Below are 11,024 nucleotides of genomic sequence, written 5' to 3' on the forward strand. Positions count from 1 at the left end.
TTAAGTCAATGTAGGATGCTGGCCATGGATGCAACGTTTCATGTGTTAGGCGTGTGAAGTTACCATAGAAGTTGCCGTCCTGGGCTCCTGCTGGGAGGAAGGGCGGGATATAAATCAAATAATAAATAAATAAAGTTCAAGCTTTAATTATTTCATTTAAGTACAGCAAAACCTCCTATTGGGAGATTATTTTGACAGCCAAGGTCAAGCAACCATATGACAATTTTAGTTTCAAAATATTTTAACTGGATAGTCCATTTTTACTGCATTTTCTTAAACTGTTATTATTCATCCTGAACCTTTGAAAACATATTATTATTTTTATTACTTTATATATTATTACTATTATTAATTGATTAGCCACCCTTCACCCAAAGGTCCCAGGGTGGGTTAAAACAATTTTAAAATATGACATTAAAACAATTTAAAAACAACTTACAATCATAAAATAGGACGGGCAGAAGTTGAAATAAGTACTCAGACAATGGTTGGTACAAAGAGGTCTCTGTGTTATTAACATAGATAATTAAACTGAGGGTTTGGCTATCACTGGAATACTTTCAAGGTTTTCAGCATATCTTGAAAAGTTTTTGAAGTAGAAAAGAATGTTTTAGTATGGGGTTGCCACCATGGTGCCTATGAACACCTTCAATGTGCCCCCAGCAGCCCTCCTAGAAAGAGTTATAGGGCAAAATGTGCACACACCATTCTAAGCAATTCTGTGAAATGAGCAACCCTGGTTGCTCCTGCTTGTCAGTGTTATTAGCCAAATAGTGAAGTCAGAGCTATGAATGATAACTGAGGAGTTTGGACGCTAGGCCATATGAATACCTGCGGTTCTAAAGAGCTGCTGTTTTACCCTCCCTTTTAGTGCACTTTTCCTGCTTCTGTCTTTTCCCCCCAGTCCTTGAAATCTCCATTGTTCGTCCTTCCTTTTTCCCTAGCAACCAGGATTCATCTTTCCTGTGCTGGATTCACCTGACATCAGGTAGCACCTAGAAATTTTCTGCAAATACAATTACACAGTAAGTGTGGGTGAATGTTAAAAAATCCCCCTCTCCCAAAAGGCAAATGCAAAAACTTTGTAAAGAGGCTTAGCCTGTGGTTTACAGTTGGCATTGGGGAAAAACAGGGTTCTTGTGCCTTTAACAACTGTATAGCAGGCAGAAATTCAATAGCCCAAGCCTTTTTTTTAGTATGGAATTACAATTATGGAAAAAGCTTCACCATGACTACTTTCTAATTTCATGGTTTGCCATGCCCCCCAAGGCAGCAATTTTGCGACTGGTGTCCCCAGCACTCTCTCAAAATTTGAAATGTGCCTTCTGGTCCAAAAAGGTTAGTGACTCATTTTATTACCTCAGGTTGCAATTGCAACTCCACTTACCTGGTAATACGCCTATTGAAATTAATAAGACTTACTTCTGAGTAGACATGGTTAGCACTGAACAGCTAGTTATCAAAATAACCATGCACTGTTAATAGCATAATTTAGCATGAAATATGATATTAAGAATGGAACAACCTAATATTTTGGGATTCAAGTCCTTTTGTATATGCCCCCAAATGGTGTATTCTTCATGCATTCCCATTAAAAGCATATCTGATCTGGTACATTCTGAAGCTTCTTCCATGAGATATTTACACTCAGCACATCCAGAGTTGGCATAAGATTTGTCAACTGTGAATTCCCTGGTTCAAATATCACAGCCCTGAACTCAGTCAGTAGCATTAAACAAAATCACTACTCTTTTTTCCGTCCTCCCCCTCCCATCTACAATGTCAGAATATGATCCTACATTACAGGGATCTTGATAAGAATTACTGAGATAGCATATGTAAACTAACTGAATAACTGAAATAATCTAGATAAAAGTTTAGGTTCCCCCCCGGCACACTTTTTGCACATAATCATAGATTTTACTGCTTTGAAGCAAAATGAACTAGAGTGCTTCACTTGGCACACATGTTTTCATTGCAAAGGTGTGAAAGTTTGCAAATTCATCCTGGCCATAATGACCTTTTATTTATTTCATTTATAGCCCAGCTTTCTTCTATCATGGAACTATCAAGGCAGCATACATAAGCGACAGTCTCCCATCCAGGCACTGATCAGACGCAGACATGCTTACCTTCAGCTAAGCAGCTACATCATGTGCCTTCAATCCATGTCTGACATACAGTTGGAGGTGACTTGCTAAGCATCACTATGCTTGTTATTTTAGCAACAAATTCTTGTTATCCATCAGAACATAAAAAGAGTCTCCTGGATCAGGCCAATGGCCATCTAGTTCAGCATTCTATTCTCACAGTGGCTAACCAGCTGCCCATGGGAAACCCACAAGCAGGACCTGAGTGCAAAGAGCACTCTCCCCTCCTGTGGTTTCTAGCAACTGATATTTGGAAGCATACTGCCTCTGCCTATGGAGGTAGAACATAGACATCCTGGCTAGTAACCACTGATAAGTCTTTTCCTCCATGAATTTGTCTATTCCTCTTTTAAAGCCATCCAAGCTGGTGGCCATTACTGCCTTTTGTGGGAGCGAATTCCATAGTTTAACTATGTGCTGTGTGAAAAAGTACTTTCTTTTGTCCGTCCTGAATATTCCCCTCCTTCAGCTTCATTGGATGTCCATGAGTTCTAGTGTTATGAGGAAGAAAAACTTTATCCACTTTCTCCATCCCATGCAGTCTTATCATGTCACTTCTTACTTGTATTTTCTCAAAACTAAAAGCCCCAAACGCTGCAACCTTTCCTCACAGGGCAGTCACTCCATCCTCTTGAATGTTTTGGTTATCCTTTTCTGAATCTTTTCAAGCTCTGCAATATCCTTTTTGAGGTGAGGCAACCAGAACTGTACACAGTATTCCAAATACAACCAGACCATAGATTTATACAAAGCCTTTTTAATACCAGCAGTTTTACTTTCAGTACCTTTCCCAATGATCCCTAGCATGGAATTTGCCTTTTTCACAGCTGCTGCACACTGTGTCAACATCTTCAACATTCCTGTCAGCACCACCAATTCAGAACCCATGAGGATATATGTGAAATTGAGATATTTTGCTCCAATGTGCATAACTTTACATTTCTTTCCACTGAATTTGCCATTTTACCACCCATTCACTCAGTTTGGAGACATCCTTTTGGAGCTCTGTGCAATCCCTTTTTGTTTTAACAATCCTGAACAATTTAGTATAATCAGCAAATCTGGCCACCTCACTGCTTGCCCCTAACTCTAGCTTATTTATACACGTTAAAAAGCACAGGTCCCAATACCAATCATTGGGCACTCAACCTTCTACAGCCCTCCACTGGCAGAGCTGTTTGTTTATTCCTACTCTCTGCTTTCTGTTTCCTAGTCCGTTTCTGATCCACAGAAGGACCTCTCCTCTTATCCACTACGTTGGTTTAATGGTCTTCATCCACCCATGAAAAATGCCCCTTATCAAAAATTAGGAAATTACCACTAGTTCCAATAGCAATCTAGAACATTGACATTGTAACTATGTATCAAAATGCTTTGTGACTTTCTCCCTAATGGATGGTAAACATTCTTTCTGTGCATTTGGGCAGCAAATCTCAGGATTGGGTTAAAAGATACCAAACAACTTTTATTTAAATTTTTTAAGTGATACCATTTAAATTATTTAAATATCATACATAATTTTCATGGTCACTTACATCAAACATAATTGATATTGGTGTCAGTTTTAAATATAAAGCCTACTTCCAGATAGAATATTCATCTTCTGAACTTCCAAAGTTACTGCTTCTAGTTTCCACTTCTCATAGTAGACTAACCTTAAAATAATTCAATTGGTGTTAACTCTCTCTCACAAAAAAAGATGTGTTTGTTATTTCTTCATAAAAAACAAAACACCACTATCAGATGATGATGATCAAATTTCTAACTGCCAATCCTGAACAGGAAAAACCTTATGCCCAAATACTCAACTAAAGTTTTAAGAAGTGCAAAATGACATATTGCTGCACTGCAATACATATTGCATATAGAATATGACATATTGCCCTAGCCATGGGAACGACCAAGAGCTGGAGTGCTAGCTTTCATAATAGGAAACCCTTCCAATGCAGAGCTGACTTTCAAACATGCAAGCAGAAAGCAGCATAAACTCCTAGTAGAAGAGCTATGAAATACCACGGATCTTCTTTCCTAAGAATACATTATTTTCCTCCAAGGTGTTTTTATAGTGTTCCTTGGTTTGGCGAATGCTACCTACTTAGTTCAGATATTATAGAGGATTATGTCCTAGGACTGCATACTTAGACAACAGAACTCAACCAGAATAGTACCGATAAGCTATTATACAGTCACTGGGTTGGTCAACGAAATATTCTACAGATATAACTGGAGAGCCAGTGTTGTACTGTAGACAGAGTGAATGAGCAGGGGCACTTTGGTCCATCTTGTCACTAAGCCATAAACCTTGGGATACCTACTCTTTAGCCTAATCCACCAGAGTTGTTGTGAGGATGACACAAGAAAAATTCTATGCGTACTGCTTGGGCTCCTTGAAAGAGTTCAAGGCACGTTTACAAATGTGGCAAATAAAACTCAAAATATGTGATACCTTAAGCAATCTCTAATACTATACACTGACAAAGTACTCTTATGAATCAGGCCTGGTTTTGGCATGGAAACAGCCTTGGTCGCCCTGTATGATGACCTCTGTCGGGAGAGAGACAGGGGGAGTGTGACTCTGTTGATTCTCCTTGATCTCTCAGCAGCTTTCAATACCATCAACCATGGTATCCTTCTGGGAAGACTGACTGAGTTGGGAGTGGGAGGGACTGCATGGCGGTGGTTCCGCTCCTACTTGGCAGGTTGACTCCAGAAGGTGGTGCTTGGGGAACATTGCTTGGCACCCTGGACTCTCCAGTATGGGGTTCCGCAGGGGTCAGTTCTGTCCCCATGCTGTTCAACATCTACATAAAACCATTGGGTGCGGTCATCCGGAGCTTTGGAGTGCGTTGCCATCAGTATGCTGATGACACGCAGCTCTATTGCTTCTTTTCATCTTCTTCAGGTGAGGCTGTCAATGTGCTGAACCAGTGCCTGGCTGCGACCATGGACTGGATGAGGGCTAATAAACTGAGGCTCAATCCAGACAAGACTGAGATGCTACCAGTGGGTGGTTCTTCTGACCGGATGGTGGATGTCCAACCTGTCCTGGATGGGGTTGCACTCCCCCTGAAGGCGCAGGTTCGCAGCTTGGGGGTTCTCCTAGCACCATCTCTGTCACTTGAGGCTCAGATAGGCTCGGTGGCAAAGAGTGCCTTCTACCAACTTCAGTTGGTGGCCCAGCTACGCCCCTATCTGGACAGGGATAACCTGGTTTCAGTTGTCCATGCTCTGGTAACCTCCAAGCTAGATTACTGCAATGCTCTCTATGTGGGGCTGCCTTTGAAGATGGTTCAGAAACTGCAGCTTGTGCAAAATGCAGCGGCCAGATTGGTAACAGGGACCAGACGGTTCGAGCACATAAAACCAATTCTGGCCAACTTGCACTGGCTGCCTGTATGTTTCCGAGCTCAATTCAAGGTGCTGGTTTTAACCTATAAAGCCTTAGACGGCTTAGGACCACAATACCTGATGGACTGCCTCTCCCGACATGAACCCACCCATACACTAGGCTCCACATCCAAGGCCCTCCTCCAGGAGGTGCCTACTCGGAGGGAAGCTGAGAGTCTGGCAACAAGGGAGAGGGCCTTCTCAGTGGTGGCCCCAAAATTATGGAATGATCTCCCTGATGAGGTGCACCTGGCACCAATACTGTTATCTTTTGGGTGCCAGGTCAAGACTTTCCTCTTCTCCCAGGCATTTTAGCATGTGTTTTTAAATTGCTTTTTAAAAATGTGTTTTTAAATTTGTATATTTGTTTTTATTGTTTTTAATTGTTGTAAACCACCCAGAGAGCTTCAGCTATGGGGCAGTATACAAATGCAATAAATAAATCCAATCAAGGCATCTTTGAATCCATTTAGGAACAAGGAGTTACAGAAATGGTAGTCCTCACCAAGAGAACCAGAGGGTAAGTATTCCAATATAGGGCTATCTTTCATTTTTTTGTCAAGTATTTACCTGAGAAAAGAATGCTCCATGAAAATGACAATTACAGGACAAATAATCATGAACATGCCTTGAGTGCCTTTAGATTAAAAAAGGCCTAATTATATCACTTTTTAAAAAATGGAATAATATCCTTGCAAATAAATCCACAAATGTTGCCAGACCACAAACATCATTATCGGCATACCTGTCCACGGATACAATTGTGGCTTGTTAGGGGAAAAAAATCACCACAGCTGAGCAGTTACTTACAATGTTGAAAATATAAATTATAGTAAATCCAGTGTAACTGGTTCATTACAGTTATCATTTACTCAACAGAAAGAAAAGTTTTACTGAGATTGTGTATGTTGCACAGGGATAGGCCTCCAGCAGGTCACTACTGTGCACTACTAACAGGCAGAATACCAATTATTTTTAAAAATTAAGATCCTTTTACCCACAGAAGCCAGATACATCTGGGTCCACAACCAGAACATTAATACAAATGGTCCCTCATACTATTTGTCCCAGTGACTGCTAGTGGTGCTCGCTGTTTGGTTCAAGTTGCCTTCCTGTGCATGTATACTTGGGAATAGGCCCCATTAAATTGAACAGGGCTTATATCCAAGTAAACATTATTATTTATTTATTACATTTATATCCCACCTTTCTTCCAATGAGCTCAAGGTGCCGCATATGGTTCTCCTCCCTCTCCATTTTATCCTCACAACAGCCCTCTGAGGTAGGTTAGGCTGAGAGGCTGTGACTGGCCCAAGGTCACCCAGCAAGCTTCGTGATGGAGTGGGGATTTGAATCCTGTATCCCAGGTCTTAGTCCAGCACTCTGACCACTATAACATGCTGGCTCTCCCTGCATGCCTTGGATGAGGTTGAAAAGTAGTATCAGAGTTCATACAAGTTATTGCAATAACATGACAGAAACCTTTTTGGGCCAGACGAACATGTAGCAAAATAAGAATTGTTTTATTATGTGTGAACTACACAAGACAACAAAAAACACATTTGGGTGAAAGAGCTTTTTACATCCAACCACATTAAGGCAACTATCAGTAATCGTATAGAAAAGCACCCATACATCCTCAAAGCCAATAGGCGTGTCTGACTCCATCTCTTCTCCCCAGGCAACGCTAGCAATACAACCAACAGCAGTCCCAAATGACGACCCCGATATATCTGATTCTGCCCAACCTGAAGGGCACCAGCGCATGCGCACTACGGATTCGTAACGGGCTCAATCTCAACCCGTCCCTTCAGTACCACAGGTAGAACGGCGCATGCGCAAAACAGGATGGGGGGGGAGGAATCTAGGAAGAAAGGATTTGTCTCCCTCAGTTACGTGTAGTAAATACACGCCCGTTGCAAAAGCCCACAAATGGGAGAAGGGAAGGGAACGAGAGGCAAGAGTTGACCCTCCACGTTTCTTTCTCTGGACGCAGAGAACAGGCCTTTTCCCTCCCCCCACACCTTCCTAGCGCCGGCTACTTGGGACAACAGCGCCGAACCGTAACGGGCCCGTATCGCGAAGAGAAAGGCCAAGACTTAGCCGATGTCTAACTCTTCTCGACGGTAGCCGCCGCGTGAGCCTTTACTCACCCCCTCCCACTCCTTCCCCGCTGACTGGCGGCACTAGCACCTCTTCAGCTGCCTCCTTCTCTCCGGTAGACTTTTTCCGAACCACACAAAATGGCGCTTGCTAGGACTCACCCGGAACAGCAACTAACGTCACTGAAACCCGGTGGAAAAAGCAGCTGTGTGTGCCCGTCAGCCATCTTTGGTGAGGGCGGACGCTTTGACTAAGTGGTTCCTTTAGAGAGGGATTGGCTATTTGGGGACATAAAGGAACCCTTGTTTGTCGTTGTAGCGTAGCAAAATCCACTGTTGAGATAGCAAACAAGTCCTTATCCTAGATAGTGGAATGAGCCTTTCGTGGCTCTTGGTTTTATCTCAATCCGTTATTGTTGTTTTTTCCTCCACGCAGACAGGCGTGCAGAATTCAAATTTGCATTTATTCTGCGGACGCCATTTTTAGGAAGGGGAGCAACTCCTTCCTCTCTTGGCGTAGTCGCCTTAAAGCGACGCTTGCGGATCTTGGCGCGGGCGCGTGACTGCCCGGTGCTGGCAAGGAAGCTATACTACAGAATGAAATCTTAGTAAGATCGTTTCGCAGTTTGACTCTAGTGTGAATAGTAATAAGCCCAATTAGCGGCGGTCAGGCTTTGCTAAGAATGTCATGCAACACGCTGCAATAGATGTTTACTCAGACATAAATTCTGCACTGAAAGCTTATTCCCATATAAGTGTGCGTAGGACTGCAGGTACCTTATGTTCTTCTAACAAGTTTACTAGTTGGACCTATATTTAATGGCGTTTGCACCGTAAACAGCTATCCTAAACATTTATTTAGAAAGAAAATCCACAGCAATGAATGCAACGTGCCGCCCAATTCTATGCAAGTTTACTTAACATGCTGTCCCATTACATTTGAGGACAATTTAAGGCAGCATCTCACCCTTTTGTCCAAGTAAATATACTCCGAATTTAGGTGCAACCACATCCTGTTTATCTAGAGCATAACTGCCTACAGAACTCTAGAGGTGCAATCCTGTGTATCTTTATCTATGAGTAGATTTATAACTCAGTGGGCTGTACTTTTTATTTTTTACATTTGTATTGCACCTTTCCTCCAAGGATCTCGAGGAGGGGGCCATACATGGTTCTTCCCGTCCCCATTTTATCTTGCTACCATGGGGTCCTACTGGGAGAAAGGGCAGGATATAAATCAAATTAATAAGTAAAATCTTACAACAACCTGTAAGGTAGGTTAAGCTGAGAGATGGTGCCTCGCCCAAGGTTACCCAGAAAGCTTCACCACTGAGTGGAGATTTGAAGCCTGGTCTCCCAGTCCTTGTGCAGTATTCTAACCACACACACAGAAAGCACCACACATGCTGCTTTTCCATGAAGTGCAGGCAAACGCTGGATCAAATAGAAATATATAAAGACCCTCCAGAGTTTGCATCATTTTTACATGGGGTCTTCTCCTTATGGATCTTGATTTTTACATGGGATGCCAGTGAACCCACCAACAAATCGCAGAATACATCTTTCCGCTCAGAGGTCACTTGTGATTTTATGGTAGTTTGCAGAAATCATTAGGATCCATGCCTTGAATCCATGTTTTCAGCTTATGACAGGAAGTGCCAGATCTGTGATTTTTAGTGTGCAGTCTACAGCCAGACACCAATGCAAGCTAAATTTGGTAATGGGAGAACCATTGTTAAAGTCATGCAAATTCAAGAGAATGTTTCCATTCTAGTGGATCTGAATTTTACGCAGACTATGAAAAGCAAGCGTGTGAGAAAGTTATTTTCTCTCTGCACAAGAAGGTGCTGTTTCTCTTTGTGTGTTTTTCTCCCTGCTTTCTCCCCAGCCTACTATCCCTCTGATAGCTCTATCCTTTTCCTCCAGAGGGGTGTCTGTCTGTGAGCGCAATATTGGAAAAGGCAGCTGTAATCATTCATAGAGCAAAAACAGTTGATGAAACCCTCAGAAGATAATTAGGTAGAAAGGTACTTTCCTGCTTTTGAGAACTTCCATCATCTGTTTCTGAACATTCCAAAATGTTACTCTGTGTAGGTGTCAATCCATGTGTGTGTGTGACTGCACAGAGTCTGCTACAACCACATATATATTTGTGTTTGCAAATCTTAGCTATTCCAGAGGAAGGAATAATTATGCCACTTAAAAACACCATTACAAATTATAAGTATAGAACAGATTGTTAATTCCCCATATTTTAATTGCCTTGAGACTGAGCTTGAAATTGAAAAGTAGTATGACTTCACAAAAATCTTAAATTGGTTATACTGCCACAAGAGCAGCTGTACACTATAACCAGCATGGATTTTTCACATTGCGCCATGTTAAATCGAAAATGCCTCCCATTCCATTCTGCTGTTTCTCATAAGCTCATTTCAAAACAAAATTTTACAGAACTTATAGTTCTGAACTCAGAAAAGCTTGCTTAACAACCCTCTAAGTTTTCATGGCATTGAAGTCAGTAATCATGCAAATGATGAAATCTGCCCTGCTTCCCTGCCCCATTGTCTCCCCAGGCCAGTTTCACTTATCCTAAGCTTGATTGAACAGGAGTAAATCCCACCGAACTCAGTAAACATGCAAATGCTCAATCCATTCTCTGCAAACCTGCACAGAATCCAATTTCTTACCTCACAGATTAAAAAGCAGAGAAATGCACTAATAGGCAAAAAACCTTGCGGTTTAAGAACACATTGGTCTGTAGTCAAAAGATATTTTGATCAAACTTTAAGAAGCAAGGAAATTGGGCAGCTATAGTGAATGCACCAGGGGAGCAACTGCAAAGAAGAGGGCTGATGTGCAACCATGGATTCTAGTCCATCCTTAGTTCCCTATATGTAGAATGTATTGAGAAATGTAAGCAGATGTAGAAAAATTACCCTGTGGGCTTCATTCCTTTGGAGAAAACACTGGTTGTGGATGGGACCAAAACTGGCCAAGAACTCCTTTCTTTCTGCCACTTGATTACCCATTCTGTTTCTTTCTCTCACACGCTCCACGCACCTGAACACACCCTGTTCATTCATCATTGCTGTGTGGTTCAATATGCTATCTGCCCCTTCTTTCACTTCAACGGAAGAAAGCTCACTCAGCTCTCTCACAAGAGGCAGTGAGTAGGTTTTCCCCAACTCTGCCCCTCTACCCATTGTGTCAGGTGCTTTATGCTTGGTTCGTTTCCCAACACTCTTCTTCAGGCAAAGAAGCAGGAGACCCTTGACCTCAACTCAGTACATGCCACTGCAAAAGATACCAGAAAGCAGTTTACAAGAACACAGTTTAAGCCTGTCAGAAACCAGATTAAAAATAAGTAAAACTTGCTTTATTAGCA

General features: G+C 42.0%; 1 protein-coding gene across 6 annotated transcripts in view; it reads right to left on the bottom strand.

Annotated features, from left to right (window-relative positions):
• PNISR (PNN interacting serine and arginine rich protein) overlaps window positions 1–8,048 on the bottom strand; it is a 34,401-nt gene extending 26,353 nt beyond the window's left edge. The window contains exon 1 of one of the 6 annotated variants that reach the window (XM_061623413.1): window positions 7,802–8,048. In XM_061623413.1, the coding sequence (XP_061479397.1) occupies window positions 7,802–7,866 (65 nt within the window). In that variant the 5' untranslated portion in view covers window positions 7,867–8,048. The other 5 variants (XM_061623419.1, XM_061623417.1, XM_061623418.1 and 2 more) reach the window with 5 other exon arrangements.
• Between the last annotated feature and the right edge of the window lie 2,976 nt (window positions 8,049–11,024).

This window comes from Rhineura floridana, chromosome 4, assembly GCF_030035675.1.
Source record: "Rhineura floridana isolate rRhiFlo1 chromosome 4, rRhiFlo1.hap2, whole genome shotgun sequence".
Taxonomy (NCBI): Eukaryota; Metazoa; Chordata; class Lepidosauria; order Squamata; family Rhineuridae; genus Rhineura; species Rhineura floridana.